General features: G+C 16.9%; 5 protein-coding genes across 5 annotated transcripts; 3 read left to right on the top strand and 2 right to left on the bottom strand.

Annotated features, from left to right (window-relative positions):
- Positions 1–3,850: 3,850 nt before the first annotated feature.
- Positions 3,851–8,971, top strand: PF3D7_0706500 (conserved Plasmodium protein, unknown function; the record flags this gene model as incomplete). Its single annotated transcript, XM_002808717.1, has 1 exon — positions 3,851–8,971. The coding sequence occupies one exon, from the start codon at positions 3,851–3,853 to the stop codon at positions 8,969–8,971; it is 5,121 nt and encodes a 1,706-aa protein (XP_002808763.1).
- Positions 8,972–11,739: 2,768 nt separating this feature from the next.
- Positions 11,740–12,018, top strand: PF3D7_0706400 (60S ribosomal protein L37; the record flags this gene model as incomplete). The annotated part of the gene is made up of 1 exon (XM_002808716.1): positions 11,740–12,018. One exon carries the CDS (start codon positions 11,740–11,742, stop codon positions 12,016–12,018), a length of 279 nt encoding a protein of 92 aa, XP_002808762.1.
- An 822-nt stretch (positions 12,019–12,840) lies between these two features.
- Positions 12,841–13,310, bottom strand: PF3D7_0706300 (conserved Plasmodium protein, unknown function; the record flags this gene model as incomplete). Its single annotated transcript, XM_002808715.1, has 2 exons — positions 12,841–12,882; positions 12,996–13,310. The coding sequence occupies 2 exons, from the start codon at positions 13,308–13,310 to the stop codon at positions 12,841–12,843; spliced, it is 357 nt and encodes a 118-aa protein (XP_002808761.1).
- Positions 13,311–14,117: 807 nt separating this feature from the next.
- PF3D7_0706200 (conserved protein, unknown function) lies at positions 14,118–14,558 on the bottom strand (the record flags this gene model as incomplete). The annotated part of the gene is made up of 3 exons (XM_024473130.1): positions 14,118–14,205; positions 14,297–14,369; positions 14,486–14,558. 3 exons carry the CDS (start codon positions 14,556–14,558, stop codon positions 14,118–14,120), a joined length of 234 nt encoding a protein of 77 aa, XP_024329039.1.
- Positions 14,559–15,813: 1,255 nt separating this feature from the next.
- Positions 15,814–21,367, top strand: PF3D7_0706100 (conserved Plasmodium protein, unknown function; the record flags this gene model as incomplete). The annotated part of the gene is made up of 9 exons (XM_024473129.1): positions 15,814–16,540; positions 16,738–17,549; positions 17,642–20,029; positions 20,150–20,480; positions 20,593–20,692; positions 20,803–20,857; positions 20,953–21,048; positions 21,206–21,273; positions 21,355–21,367. The coding sequence occupies 9 exons, from the start codon at positions 15,814–15,816 to the stop codon at positions 21,365–21,367; spliced, it is 4,590 nt and encodes a 1,529-aa protein (XP_024329038.1).
- Positions 21,368–21,630: the final 263 nt, after the last annotated feature.

The raw sequence follows: 21,630 nt of genomic DNA, 5'->3' as shown, positions 1-21,630 counted from the left end.
ATTTTATTTTATTTTTATATGAACATTTAAATTAAAATATGATGAATACATATTATCTTATTTTGTATGTTCAGTTCATTATATTATATTTATTTCTTTTTTTTTTTGTCTTTACATTTTATTTTATATATTTTTCCTTTTTTTTGTGTGCAGCATTAAGTTCTTTAAAATATTTAAAAACACATGGCAATAAAAAATATAAAAGTCCATAAATAAATAAATATATATAAATATAAATATAAATATATATATATATATGTATCTCGTTTTTGTAATGGGCATTTCCTATTTGTTAAAGCAAATATAAAATTGTAGTTTTCAAAAATATAATAATACTGTTTATTTTTTTCATTTTTTTTTTTTTTTTAATAATAATACTAGTACACATTCTTTATTATTTTGTTATAATATATATATATATATATATATTTATTTTTCATATTTTATAAACTAATATTATATAGACAAAAAAATAAAAGAAATAATTTATATTTTTTTACTATATATCTTTATATACATATATATTTTTTTTAAATAGAAATATAAGAAATGCATAATATAAATCTATACACAAATAAAAATTAAATAAATAAATAAATAAATATATATATATATATTTTAATAATATTTTACTATATATCATACATGATATTCTATATGTTCATAATTTAAAAAGATATACACAAAAAATATATATATATATGTTTTTTTTTTTTTTTTTTACATCGTTATTATACAAATAAGGAAACTTAAGATTGTATTACTTATATGTTTATTTATTTTTATAATTCTTATTTATATTTATTTATTTTCTTTTTTAAATAAAAGTACAAAAAAAAATAAAAAAAAAAAAATGTAAAAATTGATATTTTATTGTTGTTGTATCATTTTCATATATATACACAAATATTTTATACATTTTACAAAACATATTATATTCTATATATACTTTTCTTCCTGTGTATTTTTTAAAAAGCAATAATATATATATATATATATATATATCTTCTTTTTTATTACATACTTTTTTTTATTAATAAGCTAAGATGAAAATAATTGTTTCTAATATTATATTATAGACTCATAATTTATTACTTTTTTTTTCTTTTAATTTTACAATAAATAAATAAATATATATATATAATAAAAAGTATTCCTTTAATATTTTAAAATATAAATATTTACAACTTGTCAAAATAATCTATATTAACATATGCATATTTACATTTATATGTTACATAAATAAATAAATAAATATATATATATATATATATATATATATATATATATACATATATTTTAATTTATTTTGGACAATTTTGTTAATTTCTTGTTTGTTATTGCTTTCTTTTATTATATTTAATTTTATTTTTGAATAAGAAAATGAAAGAATAATTATGTTACTTACATATAACAATATATGTTATTTACGTTTTATTTTTTAATTTTTCATTTTTCATTTTTCATTTTTCCTGTTTTGTTTTACATAAATATTTAAAGAATAAACATAAATTATAATACGTCCTATAAAATGTTTATCTTATATTATTTATAAATAATATATTAAAAATATTCATGTTCCCTTCTTTCTTTTTTTTTTTTTTTTATAATATTATATATACATGAAAATAATATCTATAAATGCATAAGATTAAATATATTACATTTTTATACATTTTCTTTCTTTTCCCCTATTTATTTTTACATAACAAAGAAGGGAAAAAAAAAAAACATATATATATATATATATATATATATATATATACATATATTTAATATTCTTTATATAAAGGGCCCAATAAAATATAATATTACTGAAGAATAATATATAAAACACATTTATCATATATATATATTAATTTCTTTTGGACCAAGTTTTTTTTTTTTTTTTTTTTTTTTTTTTCTTCTATGTTTATTAAAAAGGAAGAAATCATGTTGATAATCATACATTTTAATAAACTCCCCCAAGAAAAATCATAAAAGGTAAAAAAAAAAAAAAAAAAAAAAAAAAAAATTAAACACTATTTTCTTTTCATATTTATATAAAATTAAATTTTTTTATTTTCTATTATTTTGTGTATCATGATGGAAAAGTACAATATTAATTTTACATATTTATATATATATATATATATATATATTATATATATATATTTAAATATATTTATATTTATGTAATTATTTCTATGTACACTTCTGGAAAGAGTAAAGAGAACATACATAATTAATATTTTTTATGAGGACCCACATATAATATTATTAATATATATATATATATATATATCAAAGGATTAATTAATAAAAAAAAATATATTTATATATATAATGAACATAATAAATAAATAGTACTATAATTGAAATAATAAAGGGTTTAATTTATTTTAATAATTGTACATGTTATTTTATATATATATAATAATAATATCTATAGAAAAACAAAACATTTATATATATATATTATATATATATATAATTATAAATATAATATTATATTTTAATAATATATATAAAATATTATATAATTATAATTAATTATATAAATTTATTTATATGAAAAAAGTACTATTACAACATTATATATTTTATTTTACATTTTATAAGTATAATAAAAAAAATAATAATAATAAAATTTATATTCATATTTATTATATATTATATATTGATTTTATTACATATATATTTTTTTTATATATAATTATTACATTATAAAATAAAGTAAAAAAAAAAAATATATATTTAAAAATTTTTTTTTTATCCTCACATAATATATATATAATATATTAAAAATTGTTCTCTAATTTATATATAAAAATAATAATATACATATTTTTATATTTAACATTACATAAATAAGATATATATATATATATATATATATATAATAATATTAAAATATATGATAAATTAAATAATATATTTTTTATACATATGAAAAAAATTTTATTATATATATATATATATATATATATATACAATATATATATATAATATATATATTATATTATAATATCATTCTTACAAAAAGGATATATATAATAATTTTTATTATATATAAATAATATAATATTTAAAAATGTATAAACATTTTTTTATTTTATGAAATATTTTCATATATAAATATTTTTATTTCATGTTAATCAGTATTATGATTATATATATAAAGTAAAATAAATTTATATATTTACATATTTATAAAAAAATATATATGAAAAAAAAAAAAAAATATATATATATATATATAATATATATAATAATAATAATTTAATCTATGTAAAAAAATAATTGAAATATTTTTAATATCTTATGTATTAAAAAAAAAAAAAAAAAAAAAAAAAAACAGATATACTATTATATATATATATAGTAAAAAGGAAACACAGAGAAAAAAAAAAAAAAAATTAAGCATCATACATAAATATATATATATATATATATATATATATATTTACGAAATTAAAAGAATATATTTGCTTCTCCCACATTCTGTAATCCTTTAATGGAAATATGTTTTACATATAATGTTTTTTATTTGAGATAGAATACAACAGAAAAAAAAAAAAAAAAAAAAAAAAAAAAAAAAGAGAACGAAAAAGAAAAAAAAAATAAATAAATAAACCAAACTACATACATAAAAATATATACATATATATATATATATATATATAAGATACCTTATATTGTATATATGTTTAATATAGAATTAAAAATCCCTCAAGCGTAAAGGTGACATATATTTATATATATATATGCACCTATATATATAATACCAACATTTTGTTATATATCCTATATCGTAGTGTTTTTTTTTTTTTTAATTTTTTTTTTTAATTTTGAATATAATTAAAAAATAATGAGTAACAATAAAGATAGCAGCAGTAATAAAAATATGAATAAAAAAAAGATAGGAAAAGATTCTACAATAAATAATAATAATAATAATAATAATAATACTGGTAATAATGAGGCCATAAATGAAGATGTAAATAATGAGAATAGGGCGGACGATAATGTAAAAACAGTAGAAGGAGAAAATCATGAAAAGAAAGAAGGAGGAAATAAAAACGAGAAAAAGGACGAGGAGAAAAGGAATGATGAAGGAAATCATAGTAATCTATTGAATAAGAAGAAAAAAAATGAAACACAATTAAATGTAGAATCACAACTAGAAGAAGAAGAGAAAAATAAGAAAAAGAAAAAATTCAATAAAGGAATGAAGCATAACGATGAAAAATCGGAATTAACAAAAGAGGATGAAATATTATTAGGAAATTCAAATGATGATAATATGAAGAAGAAGAAGAAAAAAAAAGATCAAGATGAGGAAGAAATGGTAGGACAAAATGGTAATATTAATCTAAACAATAATGATGTTAATCAAAAAATTGGTAATATACATGAAAATGATGGAGTAGAAGGGAGAGAAAAACAAAAAATATCCTCGCAAGAATACAGAGGTGATAAAAGTAATGTTTTAGTACCATCTACCTTTCATCAGAAAAATTTTAAGGATAAAAAACATATGACAAGAACGGAAAAAGGAGATAATTATTATAATAATGTTAGTCACATGCATGATTGGAGGAATACTTCATCTCATCATTATTATACACATCATCATAATGATAATATGAAGGGTGGTTTTATGTATCACCACATGAAAAATAATAATAGTAATAAGAATAAGAACAATAATAATAATAATATTAATAGTAATAATAACAATAATAATAATAATAATAATAATAATAACAGTAACAATAATAATGACAATAATAATAACAATGATGTACAAAGTAATGAAAAGACGATACAAGATTTTCAACCTTCTATGAAAGATATGAATAAAAAAAGAAGCTTTAATAAGAATGATAATAAAAATGTCGATGGAGTTAACAATAATAATTATAATAATAGCCCAGTGAATAATCATATGTACAAAAATAACTTTAAGTATGACTATAAGAATAATAAGGGTTACAATTTAAAGATGGGAAAGGGTTATAAAGTGCAGACCATAACAAATAATAACAACAGCAATAATAATAATAATAATAATAGTAATAATAGTCACAATAATAATAATAATAATAATAGTAATAATAATCACAATAATAATAATCACAATAATAATAATAATAATAATAGTAACAGTACAAATTGTGAATTTAAACCTGGCGAAGGGGTAATGGATTCAATGAATAATTTGTTTATGTACAATAATAATGGTAATTATAATTATTTAGGTAGCTATGGATGTAATTATCCATATAATAATAACTACTATGTAGATGAAAATGAGAAATGTTATGATATAGGTAATTATTATTCGGGAAAATTATATCCAGAAGGTTATAACGAGAACAATTTTGATGTGCGTTATAATTATAATATGATGAATGATTTTTATAATTATTTCCCTTTCAATTATTATTATTACAATATGAACAATTTATATTTTAATAATTCTAATTATAATAATGGACCTAATTTATATAATGATTATATGAAAAATCGAAAGAATAAAAAATTCTTATATGAGAAGGGGAAAAAGAAAAATTTTAAAAATATGAATACAAATAATATATATAATGAAATGAAAACGAGAGTTATGGAAATATTCAAAAGAGAAAATATTATGTCAGATGATTATTTGTTGTATTATATGTACAATAATATAAAGTTAAATATAGATATAATATCAAAGCATCCATATATATCTCCTCTCATTAATAATAATACGAATATATTGGTAAATGTGTTGAACGATCTTAAGTGTATCAATTTACCTAAAAAAGAATCAGCATCTGATATAGATACGATAAAAATTAATAATGAGGAAGCTGATAATAATAAGAATAATAATAATATTGATAGTAATCATCAGTATGGTGATAATAATATTAATAATAATAATAATAATAATATTACTGGTGAAGATGTTGTGCTTAAAGATGAAAACAAAAAATCAAGTAATGATTATGAGAAACAAAATATTGATATGCATGAACCTAAGGCTGATGATAAGGTGTTGTCTAATGAAGAAGTAGAAAAAAATATTGATCGCGATAAAAATGTAGACATAAATGAAAAAATGAAATTATCAGAACAAAATCATAAGAGTAATGATAATAATTATGATAATGTGCCCAACATATGTAGTAATGAAAAGAGTGATAATATTAATGTTAATAATGATGTAACTAATAATAAAAAAGAAACATCGAATGAAATAAATAAAGATAGTAACAATATATGTAAGAATAATGATCAAGAAAATGACACAAATAATAATAATAATAATAATAATAATAATAATAGTAATAGTGCTATTGATTTGATTAAGAACGATATTGAAAATAATGATATGTGTCAAAGTAATAATAAAAAAGAAGAAAATGTTGAAATTATAAATAATAATAATAATGAAAATAATAATGTTGCTAAGATTAGTAAAAAAAGTTATAATGAAAAAATAAATAATCAAGAAAATAATAATAATAATAATAATAAGAACAACAATATTATAACTACTGATCAAATAGGTTCCATGAAAATATTGTTTGATGAAGATAATAAAAACTTTTTATTAAATTTGAATAACAGAAGAAATGTTATAATTATAAGAGATATTAATTCTCATTATATTAATACTATAAAAAGTTTTGTTTTAAGTAGTCCGGGTATACAATCAAATGATGTCTTAAATATTAGAAGTGATATAAACAATACTATATTTATTACTTTAAAAAATGAAAAAAAAACTGAATCTTTAGCACAGTATTTAAAAACCAAAACAATAAATGATAAAAAATTAAATGTGAGAATAAAGACAACTCAAAAAATTCAAAACATTATTGAGAATAATATATTTAAGGCATCAACAAGTAATCATGTTATAAATACTACAACTAATAATATGATTAATATTGTAAATAATGGTAACAATAGTGCAATAGGAAACACAAATATGAATAATTCTTCTAACAGAAATAATAATAATAATAATAACAATCACAATAATAATAATATAAAAAGTAACACTGTTAATAATAATAATAATAATAATGTTGGTATTGTAAGTAACAGTAATAATATGAACAGTCATATGAATATTTTGAATGGTGTAGGTAATACTATACCAGTGAATGGAAAACAATTTTTTAATTTTAATAATTTATATTTTTTACCAAATGCATTAAATACTTTTGATAATAATATATATTCAAATAATGTTATGACTGGTGGAACTTCTACGACAGGTTCTGCAACAAATGCGGCGTCTACCATTCCGTTTGATGCTTATATGAGTTATTATAATTATAATATGAACAGTAGTACTTGTAATTTATTTAATCCTATGGCATCTTGTGATACATATAATAATGCTTATAATATGTATGCCCCTCATCATCATCAAGGACATAACCAAAATTACAATCACACTCATAACAATCATAACTATAATCATAATAATAATAATAGTAATAATAACAATAGTAATAATAATAATAATAATAATAATAATAATACTTATTTTCAAGGAAACGAATTAAAAGGGAAAGGTGGAATGTATCCTAATAAAGGAATGAAATATGGTAGAGGAGGAGCAAACAATGAACATTTTAATAATTTGAAATATTATTCAAATAATTATGGTAATTATAACAATGCATATAATAACTTCCATGAAGGAGTTTCAAATAGAAATGAGCATATAATAGATGAAGCTAATAGAAAATATCATGGTGAACAAAATGTAAATGATAATAAGGTAGTTCATAACAATAGAATGAACAGACCTATAAAGGTGGACACAGATAATAATAATAATAATAATAATAATAATAATAATAATAATAAAAATGACAATGATAATAATAACAATGATAATAATAATAATAATAATAATAATGATAATAATTATAATAATGATAATAATAATGATAATAATAATGAGAGCAGAAGTAGTAGCAAAAATAATAAAATAAAAAATAATAATAGTAAAGGTAATAATCATAATAATAATCAGGATAATAATGAAAAGAATAATGACGATCATAATAATGGAGGTGATCATGATGGAAATGGCAGTGGGCAAAATAGTGGAAACAGTAATACAAGAAATAACAATAATAATAATAATAATAATAATAATAATAATAATAATAATAATAATAGTAGTAATAATAATAATAACAGTAGTAATAATAATAATAACAGTAGTAATAATAATAACAATAACAACAACAATAATAATAATAAAAAAAATAATAATAATAATTCAAGCAGTAGTAACAATAATAACCATAATGCAAATAACAATTCTTCCGTTAAATTAAACGATGGTAATAATTTTAATAAACTCAATTTTAACAAAAAAGATTCTAGCAATAAAAATGACAACTCATCTAACCAAGGAGATAAAAAATTAAGTGATAGGAAAAATGGAAATTTTTTTTCTCATAGAAATAATATCAAAGGTACAGATAAAAAGGATGAAGAATCAAATCAATATTCTCATATTTGTAATAAAAAGATAGATTTAAATAAGGATGAAAAATCGAATGAATTAGAAGGAGAAGGCATAAATTTAAGTGAACAAGGTGGAGAAAATATAACTGATCTTGATAAAAAGAAAACATATAAAATGGATAAGAAAAATAAAAAAAATCCAACAAATAATACTTTGAATAATGTAGATAATATGAATACTAGTGTTACTACAAATAAGGATAAAAACGTAGGTAACCATGATGATAAGAAAATAATTAAAAATAAAAACAAACCTGATGAAAATGTTAACAACAACACACAAACGTTAAAGAAATATTCTTATGTAGATATTATGGATTCATGTAAAAAATTAACCAATGTCGATACTCCTGAATGTATTGAAAAGTTAATGAGTGAAAATGTTTCTCTATTTAGAAAACATGATGATAAGTTCTGTTGGAAATTAAATGTATGTTAAGGTGGAAAATGTTTTAATCTACAAATATATATATATATATATATATATATATATATATATATATATATATATATATATATATGTAGATATATATGTGCATATTTTTATTTTTTTATCAAGTTATTAATTTGGGAAAGCAAATAAATTTGTTTTATACTTAAAATTTTTTATTTATTTTATGTATGTATGTCTTTTTTTTTTTTTTTTTCTTTTTTTTTTTAATTCAAATATGTGTGTCATTTTTTTTTTCCTTTTTTTTTTTTTTTTTTTTTTTTTTTTCCTAATTTTTTCTTTTTTTTATTATATTATTATTATGTTTATATTATATCATTTTTATTAATTTATTCTGTATATTTGCACTGATTTAATATTATGTTCAGACCTATATATTTATTCATATATATATATATATATATATATATATATATATATATATGTGAGTTGAAATTTTGTTTAATATAAAAAATATTTTTGAATGTAGCATTTTATAATATGCTTATTTGTTAAATACATAATACGAATTCTTTATTACAACAATGTATTATTTGTTATGTGGATCATAATTATGTTTAAATACTTTTTTTCCATTTTTAAAAAAACATAAAAAATGCTTGACATAAATATATGTATACATAATTTTATTGTCAATATGTAAATATACAAAATTATGGAGATTATAAAAATTAATTTGTTATTATTATTTTGGATTTATGAATATATATATATATATATAAATATATGTATATAATATAACCATAACCTTTTTATAATATTTATAGATATCATGTTTTTATTTAGAAAAATGAGAAATATTGTAACCATACATTTTTATATGATGAAAAAATAAAAGAATAGAATAACCATGATTTTTTTTTTTTTTTTTTTTTCATTAAATATAAATGTAGAGGTGTTACTTTTTTAAAAAATTTGTCCAAGAAAATGTTCAAAAATTTATTAAATGAATATACATTTTTTATTATGACAAAAAAAAAAAAAAAAAATTAAACCGTTTTAAAAAGACCTAAAGGAAATTCCATAATGATATATATATAACATGTAAGTAAATAAATAAATAAATAAATATATATATATATATATATATATATATATATATATATGTATAATATTTTTTTTTTAATTAAGCTTTTTTTTTTTTGTGTGTACAAAATTTATGTATAAGATGACAAAAATATTTTTTATAATAATTACAATATTAAATATATATATAATATATATATATATTTCTTTATTTGTAGATTACATAAAATAAAATATATATATATTATATATATTGTGACATAAAAATATAAAGGCATAATAATTTATTTATATTTTATATTAATATAGCACGAACAAAATTAAATCTCACATATATATATATTTATATATATATATATTTTTTTTTATTGCCCCTTTTAATAAAAGGCGTTTGGGGGATAAAGGGGGAGAATTTTTATATTATAAAAAAAAAAGAAAAAAAAAAAAAAAAAAAAAAAAAGAATAATTATTAACATATTTATATTAAATAATTGTATATTTTTCAAAAAGAATAATTTAAATTTTTTGTGTTTTTCTTTTAAAAAACTGTAATTTTTTATTTTTTGAACAATATAAATAAAAATAGCTTATTCGGGAATATATAAAATTAAGAGAGGAAAAAGTATACCATAAATATATAATATATATATATTATATATATATACAATATATATTGTATGTATTATAATATATAATTACATATTTAAAATTTTGCGCATAAATTATTACTATTTATATATAATATATATTTATTATATATACCCCTTAAATTAACAAGGCTTAATAATAAAACATACGCATATAAAATATATGATATGATAATATATATATATATATATATAATGAAGGGCGTATATTATTTTGTCATATAATGAAAACATTGATGTATTAAGAATATAGGAACTTAATATATATTATATATATAACAATATATGTATAAAATAATTATTATAATTATATATATATTATATTTATAGCACAGGGCTTGAGGTAGAAAAGGCTTACATATATTTTATATTAACCAATCGATCCAAAAAAAAAAAAAAACAAAAAGCAAAAATATTATAATATATTATAATATAATATAATATATAATAAAATATAATTATGTATTATATATATATATATATATATATATATAATATATTTCTTTATAATAAAATATTACCTTTATTTTATTCTTATGTAATAAATATATTATATACATAAATATTATCACGATTATTTATATATATTATATTATATATATACAAATATATATTTAAAATAAAGTAAAATATTTTTACTTCAATTCGTAATATTATTTTATATATAAATATTATATTATATTATACATATATATATTATATTTTATGTATACAAAAAAAATAAATTTAAAATTTTTTTAAATTAATAAACTTATATTATATTATATTATACATATAAATATATTTTATAATGATTATATAAAATAATTCCTCGTTTTTTTTTTTTTTTTAAAATGTAAATAATATTTTATACATTTATAATAATTTATATATAAAGGAAAAAAAAACAAAAAAAAAAGAAAATTAATTTTTAATGTCAAGAATATAATAAATTATCTAACTGTTGAATATTTTATGTTTATTAATTAATTATTTTATATATATTATTATTTATTTTATTTTATTTTTTTATCATATATATTTAATAATATTATATTTTTAAATATAATTTTATATATAATTTAATATAAAATTTTATAAAAAATGGGTAAAGCCGGAAAAGGTACAGGTTCTTTTGGTAAGAGGAATGGAAAAACACATTTCTTATGTTTAAGATGTGGAAAGAGAAGTTACCATTTACAAAAAAAAAAATGTGCTTCTTGTGGATATCCAAGTGCTAAAAAAAGAAGATTTAACTGGTCTGTAAAAGCAAAAAGAAGAAACACAACAGGGACAGGAAGATGTAGATATATAAAAACATTAAGAAGAAAATTAAAAAACAAATTTACAGAAGGAAGTACTCCAAAACCAAAACAAAGATAAATGATTTAGTAAATAACATAATGAAAATTTTGAAATAAAAAATACATTTTTTTTAAATTTTAATATTAGCGACTTAAGAAAGATAAAAAGGAAAAAAAAAAAAAAAAAAAAAAAATATATATATATATATATATATATATATATTATATTAATTAATGCGTTGAATATATAATATTTTTTACTATTGTAGAAAGCGAAAAAATATTACATATATATATATATATATATATGGGGAAATACTTATATATTTGTATATAGAATAGGAAGAATTTCCTTCTTTTTTTTTTTTTTTTTTTCTCTTATTACTATTATTAATATATATTTTATATATACATATTATAATAACATTTATGAAGTTATTTTTTCTTTTTCTTTTTTTTTTTTTTTTTTTTTTTTTTTTCCTATATAATTTTTGTTTATATTTTCTGTATTTATTTTATAATTCATTTTTATGAATTTATTATAAAAACATTTATATATATTGAATTAAATAATTATTTAAAAAGAAAAAAAAAAAAAAAAAAGTATACTATAAAATGGGGTATGTAGCCAAATTTATAGAATCATAATGTAAAAGACAGCTTTATAATGCCTTATGAATAAATAATAAGGAAAAATGCTTACATACATACATATGTATGTGTATGTATGTATATATATATATGTTAACAATCTCCTTTATGGATATATATATTTATAAAACATTCATTTATTTTTTATAGCATGGATATAAAACTATCAGGATTAATTATTATGAACTGAACAAAAAAAAAAAATATATATATATATATATATATATAAATGAGGAAGTTTTTTCTTGATTCATCTTTTTAAAAGAAATTCAGATATTTGGCACTTTCCAACCTATAAAAAAAAAATAAAAAAAAAAAAAAAATTGCGATATGTTGTTTCATGTAAATTTATATATATATATATATGTGCATATATATATTTATTTATTTTGATGCTTTGTATACTTCATTTATATTATATTGTTTATCAAAAAATTGAATTTTCTTCGTATGTTTTATATTATTATTTTTTTTATCATTCTTTATATCATTAGATTTATTTTCATTATTCCTTTTATTGTTCACTTTCTTTTTATCATTCTTTTTATGATTTATTTCTATAAATTCGTTTTGTTCTACGTCATTTTGCGACGTAGACAGTGAGGCGCGTTGACTTTTTTTTCGGACATTTATAATAATTTTTTTTTTTCTTTTCTTTCTTTTTTTTATATCATTGGAATTTAGTTTATTTTCGAATTGTTCATTTTTTTCTTCTTCCATTTCTCTTTTAATAAAAATAATACTTTTTTTTTTTATATTTTTAACATTATTATATATAGACTAGTTATAAATCTCAAATGTGTTCTTCAGGTACAGATACACATTTATGACAAAAGATTAAATCAGAAAACTTTTTTTAATATTTAATATTTTATAGTTTTAATAAAATAGACTAATATAAGATATACACATATAAATATAAATATATATATATATATATATATATATATATATATATTCTAATGTGAATTAAAAAATAAATAAAAATTAATTAATTGTAAATATTTACAATTTTTAATATATTTTTTTTTTTTTTTTTTTTTTTTATCAATCATGGTTTTACACACACATGCATGTGAAAATTTGATGGTACAAAAAAAAAAAAAAATTGTAAAAAAATTAGTAAAACAATGAAATATTAGAAAAAAGAAATAATGAATTATTAAAAAAGTAAAATCAATTAAGTACAAATATATATATATATATATATATATATATATATATATATATATTTATAGACAACATTTATAAATATTGTACATATAGATTTATATATTTAGGTTAATAAATATATTTAATTTTAAAAATATGTGGACGCCCTTATAAAATATATTATAGAAAAGAAAAATTATATTGTGAGAACCTTTTTATATATAAAAAAGAATAAAGAAAAATAAATAAATAAATAAATAAATAAAGAATATAATACATTATTATATTTTTTATTTTAATAGTATTGGAAAATTTAGTCATTATGTTATTATAGCAATGTATAATACATTATATTTCTGTTGCTTTATTTTCATTTTAATTTTTATTATTATTATTATTTTTATTATTTTCGTTGTAGCAGTTTTTAAATATTTTTAACGGTTCCTGACACTTAACCCAGTTCCTAAATATTAACATATATATATATATATATATATATTTATATATATAATGTTTATTAAGTTGGATATAAAAAATATATATTGTTTTTATACCTATCATTTTTATCTAGACATTCTAATAAAACGTTATACTGTGCTGCACATTTAGTTTGTTCTATTTTATCATCTATAAAATAATATAGTGATATCCATATATATAAATATAAATAAATATCTTATTAAAAAAAATATATATTGTATATATATAATAAGATTATAATAGGAATTTATGGGATATATTACCAACATCTTCATCTTTTATGTCACTTTTAAAAAAAGAAGAAACGCTTATTGAATTATGCAAATGTGATAACATATTTAAAATATACTAATTTCTTTCAGACATACTTTATAAATATAATTATGATGTTTTCTTTTTTTTCTTAAATAATTATATCTGCTAAATGAATAATTTTTTTATTTGTTTTTTTAAATAAAATAAAAATGTATATATTAAACATTAATCTATTCTTAATGTAACAATAGATAAATCTTTTTTTTTTTTTTTTTTTTTTTTAATTTCAAATATGTTTATTCTCTTTACAAGTTATATATCTAAATTCTGATAATTACCATAAAAAATAATATCATATAATAAGAACATATATATATATAAATGAATGAAATGTATAATTAAATTTTTATAAATAAAATAAAAAAGGTGTGTCATTTGAGAACATATATATATATATATATATATACATAAATTTATAATTAATCATATTATACATAATAAAAAATAAATATAAAAATAAATAAATATATATATATATATATATATATATGTGTGACATTCCATTTATTTATTATTTTTATTATTTTTATTTTTTATTTTATTTTTTTTTTTTTTTTTTGTTTATTGTAACGTATGTGCTCAAAAGTTATGCATTTGTAAGAGAATGTAAAAAAAAAAAGAAAAAGAAATAGTATTATAATATTATGTATACGTATTATATGAAAAAAAGCATTTATAAATAAGAATAACTGAATATTATACTAATGCGATTCTTTGTAAAATAAAAATTATATATATATATATATATATATATGTATTAGTTGGTTATATATGATAATAATATATATATATTCATTCTTATGACTAACTTTTCTTATATATAAAGCTGTTTAGTTTTTTTTTTTTTTTTTTTTTTTGAAAAGCCACTTGTTTACGCATCTTATATATAACGGTTGTGATGAGTATAAAAATTAATCATTAAAAGTAAGAAGAAATTTAAAAAAAAATAATAAAATAAAAAAGGAACAAGTGGTTATAACATGAATAGAGTTAATATATTATATTAAACAAATGTTATAAAAAAATAAATAAAATAAATGATGCAAATAAAAATAATTAATTATATAAACAGGAAAAATAAGGAATATGTTATACTCATATGTAATGATTTATTATATATATATATATATATATATATATATATATATATATATATTTATTTATTTATTATTCGTTTAATTTTTTATTTTGTAGTGTGCGTCGATGCGTTTCTTTAGTCCCAGGCACCCCTAAAATTTCAGACCTTTGTGTCTTTTACATTTTAGAAATATAAGCAATGATAAAGTATCGTTTATTTAATATTTGTATCTTTTTGCTTTTCATTTTGTTTAACTATTTTTGTTGTGCTTTAAGAAGTTATAAAAAGTATAAGGTAACAACCTTCATCGGTAGTACACCGCAGAAGCCTGTACACTTATTTAACAGTCGTGTTGTAAAAAAGAATATCTTTTTATGGTATATAAAAAAGAAAGGGGGAGACATATGTAAATCTGTTAATTCTTTTAATTTGTTTGAAAAAAAAAATAATAATAATAATAATGATTATAATGATGATGATGATAATAATAATGATGATAATAATAATAATAATAATGATAATGATGATAATGATAATGAAGATGATATAACATATGAAGAGATTGAAGAATATTTGAAAAAGAATAAAGTAGAAGATTATGAAGAAGATGAAGGGAAAAGTGAAATTTTAAAATTAATAAATTATATACCTACCTTATCAAATGAAGAAGAATTTTTTTCTAGATTTGGTTATATAAATAGAGAAAAGAAATCTATGGAATATTATTTTAATCAAATGAAAAATGAAAAAGAACGTAAACAAAAAAAAAATTATAATATTTTAAATTTTATATTATCTTATTATTTAAAAAAAAAAATTTTTAATGATGTTCATTCAAATAAAAATTATGATAGTATACAATCGTATTGTTATTATATAAATAACTTGATAAATCATAAGGATACCTCTCTTGAGTGGAGAAATGGTAAAAAAAAAAAAAAAAAAAAAAAAAAAAAAAAAAAAAAAAATATAAATATATAAATATATAAAATAAACATTATATGTGTATATAAATTATTTAAGTGTCTTTATTTTGTTATATTTAATATATTGTTATTATTATTTTCATTTTTTTCATTTTTTTCATTTTTTATTTATTTATTTTTTTTTTTTTTTTTGTAGGAAATTTAAGCAAGAAGAACAACATATTTTCAAATAAATGGTTGTGTAGTTTTATATCATTTTATTTGAAAAATGTAAATGCCCTAAAATATATTTCTTTCGGTTGTGTAAGTGCAGGTCTAACATTTATGTTAAAGTATATACTTAGAAATATTAGGATCGATAACATTTTTCTTTTGAAGAACCATTTTAATTTAATTTACGGCTTAAGAAATATGAAGATCTATAAAATAGTTCTTTTTTGTTTATTTATAAATGTGTTATTTATAAATAAATATAATCAATATTTTTCTATAACAGATGATGGCTTTGCTGTGTTGTTTAGTAATTATTTTTTTTATGAAGGAATAGAACATTTGAATAAAAAAAAGATTTATCAGTTTATGAATAAATATAATTATACGTTAAATGATATATTATATTCACTGAATGATATGTTTATTTATTTCTTAAATAAGAAAATATATGTTGATGAAATATTTGATCCAGATATTGTAATATATATTGATAGCTTTATAAGCTTATATCAAAAATTATTTAAGACCAATAAGGAAAACATAAAAAATATATTAACTATGATATTGAATAAATATCATATTTCTAATGTAAAGAATGAAAATAAAAATAAAGATTTGTTATCTCGGATTTTTTATATCTTCTATATAATTAATATTAAGTTTAAATATGATGTAATACAAGCTCATAAGTTGAATTTACTTAGAGGAGAAAATAAATACATGATACCTTTTTTTTTCAAGAATAATAATATATCCAATTATTTCTTACTCTCCCACATTTCGGATCATTTAAATGTAAGTTGAAATTATATCCCTGTGTATATTATGCAAACATATATATAATATATATATATATATATATATATATATGTATATTTTATTTTTAGGTAAAAGAAAAAATAATCAATAATTACCTCCTAGAAAAAATGAAGAATGATTATGAAAACTATGTTCTTTCCTTATTAAGAACAAAAACTTATTCAAATAGTGTGTATGACGATATAAAGAATATGCTATTCATAACACTACACAGCAGTGTTATTGATGATGTAAACGTCTCCATTTTTATGAACCTTGTTAAAGATATAATTAGTAATGTTGATTATGAATGTAAATATACCTCGAGAAGTAATAGGAAGGATAAAATTGTAAGTGAATTTGAAATGGATGGAAATGATGTTCTGAAGGAAAAAGAAAATATTTCTTCTAATAATAATGACGATGATAATAATGAGGATGATAATAATGATGATAATAATGATGATGATAATAATGATGATAATAATGATGATAATAATGATGATAATAGCAATGATCATAGCAATGATCATAGCAATGATCATAGTAATGATCATAGTAATGATGATAATTCAAATTTAGAATCAAACGAATTTAACGAAAACAATTTAGAAAAAGGATTTTATTCCAACATGGAAGAAAGTGTAGACTACATTATTCATGACAATAATTCTTTAAAAAATGCAACAAAAAACACTGGGGATATATCAACGGAGAAGATAAAAAAAAATGATGTAATATTAAGTGAGAAAGAGGAATTAAAAGAAAAAGAACAGTTAATGAAAAAATTAAATGATATATATTTTTTAAGAAAATATTTAAATATTGATAAAGAATTTACAGATAATTTTTTAGAAAAATATTTATTTAAATATATATATAAAGAATATAAAATATTTATTAATAATTTAATTTTTAAGAAATTAAAAAATAAAAATGACAACTTATTTTTTCTTAAACGTGGTATAAATTTACCAAGTAAGACAACACAAAATATTGTAAAAAATATTATCCTTAATTTTGTTATTAAGACAAAAGAAAATATCGCTATCTTTTATAAACTTGAAAATATAGATAAATGTTTAAGATTGATAGTTAACTTGATAAATATATATAAGAAAATAAAAAAGAAAAAAAAATTTATTAAATTTAATTCGAATATATTTAATCTTGATCATTTTTTTTCTTACAACTGTTACAAGGAAAATGAGCACACTGATATAATACAAAATGATCAGAGTAGTAATATAATAAATAATAATGATAATATATCACAAGAGGATCATATGGTAAATGACCATGGTAAGAATAAGGAAGAAAACGAAAATTTTAGTAGTGATGAGGAAGTTAATTTAAATCAACCTTTTTTAAAAGAAGAAGAAGAGTTCATAAAACATAACATTTATAAAGAGAAATTATGTGATGAAAATGAAGGGAAAATTATTCTTAATAAAAATGATAGAAAGAAATTATATGAAGAATTTGTTTTAAAATATATGAAAAATAAATCTGAAAGGAATATTTTAAAAATTATTTTTAATTTAGATTATGATAATAATGATATAGATAAAGAAATTGAGGATAATATAATAAAACGTTTTTTAGAAGATAGTACAAAAAATAAATTAACAAATTTAAAAAATTTAGATATGCAATTAAAAATTATAGGTAATGATAATTTATTTGATTATAAACATCTGAATTTTAATGAAGGGTTATTAATTAAGCATAATTTTAAAAAAAGCTTGAAAGATGAAGAAAATAAAAAAATGTCTTTAAATGAATATATTATAAAAAAAGAAGACATTTTTGATGATATTGATGATGAATCCTTTTTAGAGATATGTCAGAAAATGTATATAAATAAATTATTTCATTTAAAAGAAAATATATATAATAACAGAAAGGAATTATATTTTTATCAAGTTATATTGAATATAGAAAAAAATATAAATGAAATACATGATATCTATTTAATAGATCAATATGAAAAAATGATTAATGATACAATAAAAACCAATATATTGAATAAAAATTATACAAATATTAAAAATTTATATTTAAAAAGAATTATTAACTTTTTAAATATATCTGAAGAAAAAGCTTCTATTGTAGAACTAAATTGTATTTTCCATCAAACCAATAATATATTTAAAACTATAAAAGAAAATTTCTATATATATAGAAATGATTCTGATTTTATTGATGATATTAATGAAATATTAACTATATATAAAAATTTTGATCTTATAAAAAAGGTCATAAGAAATAACCAAGAAATGTATTTTGTTAAGTTTTCTCTTGTGGAATCGAATTATAATATTGTTCACAAAATATTTGAGCGATATGTTTTATATGTCATTGATGTTATAACGAATGAGAATAGAAACATGTATAAGGATAACATCTTTAAGCTCAGAACCATATTGAATGTCCATGAGACGACTGTGAATGATATATCTACTAAGATATATAGGGTAACGTTTATAAAATGGATATTGTGTGACATATTGCTGTTACAATTATAAATAAATAAATATATATATATATATATATATATATATATTTCATTGTGTTTTATTTTATTTGTTTTGTAGAAATATATTGAGAACCAAGAATTACATTCCCTTAATAACATGGATTCCTTTTTCAACTTTCTATTTAATATGAGCAAAGAAGAACAGAAAAATATCGTTATAGATTTTTTAAGGACTAAAATTGATACCTACTTAAAATCAGATGAAAATTATGATGAAAAGTTACATAAATTATATGACTTGTTAATTTTTATAAATGATAATTTACAATATAAAAAAAACATATTTGATTTATCATCCTTAAGTTCTAAATTGTTGTATGAATTTTTATTATCTTGTGTTGACAATTATATTCATACGAAAAAAACGGATGCCTTTATAAAATCGCAAGGTATAAGAAAAATAACTTGATTCATAAAATATATGTTTATATGTATATTATATATATATATATATATATGTTTATTATTTTATTTATTTATTTATTCGTTCATTTTGTATAGCTGATTATATTAACCACTTTAACAATTTTCTGAGCAAAATCAAAGCGTTAATTAGGGGCCCAGAAGAACAGTATCATCTTTCCCACGTGCTAAATATTTTGTACGAGAATGAATAAAAAATTTATAAAAATGTGATAAATGTATGTATATAATTCAGGTTATATATTTTAACATTAATATATATATATATATATATATTTTCTTTGTTAGAAAAAATGATATTATAAAGAGGGCGATAAATTTACTGGACAAGTTTGAATATGACGTAAGAAATAATATATATTTCATATAATAAATGACACATTCGTACTTTTATACATATTCAAATATATTTATTTGTGTGTTACATTTAATTTTTAGATGTGCATTGAAGAAGTTTATAATTTAATAAAACTGCAAATGATAGATGAAAATATTAACTTTTCAGATATTGATATTGCCAAGAGGAAAAAATTAGTAAATACATGAAAGAAAGAACTTTTTTTAAAAATAATTCACAAGGGATATATAAATAAATAAATAAATAAATAAATAAATATATATATATATATATATATATATATGTTAATTGTTCATTTATTATTTTATTTTAACTTATTTTTTTTTCCCTTAGGTGAATATATTTTCTTATCAAAATATTAGTGATGAGAAGAAATTTCTTTATATGGACACTTTAAAAAAGTAAATAAAGTTGACATTAGAAAATAATATTTTAAATATATATTTATTATATTATATTGTATTATATTTTTTATTTTGTAGAATATTATTATGATTAAACAATTCATATGTGATAAATAATTCACACTATAAGAAATGGCAGTAGTAAAATTATCTTTTAATGGTTATGGAAGGAATTCATTTTATGGTAATATTTATTTATTTTGTTTTGTTTTGTTTTGCTTTGTTTTGTTTTATTTTAATTAATTTTAAATTTTTTTTATTTTTTAAATATTATGAAAAATATTGTTTTATGTATATACATAAATATGTAAGTATGCATAAAAAAGTATATGTAATTTTATATATTCAATTTTA

This window comes from Plasmodium falciparum (genome assembly GCF_000002765.6).
Source record: "Plasmodium falciparum 3D7 genome assembly, chromosome: 7".
NCBI classification, from domain to species: domain Eukaryota; phylum Apicomplexa; class Aconoidasida; order Haemosporida; family Plasmodiidae; genus Plasmodium; species Plasmodium falciparum.
This window is presented reverse-complemented; position numbering and strand designations above follow the sequence as displayed.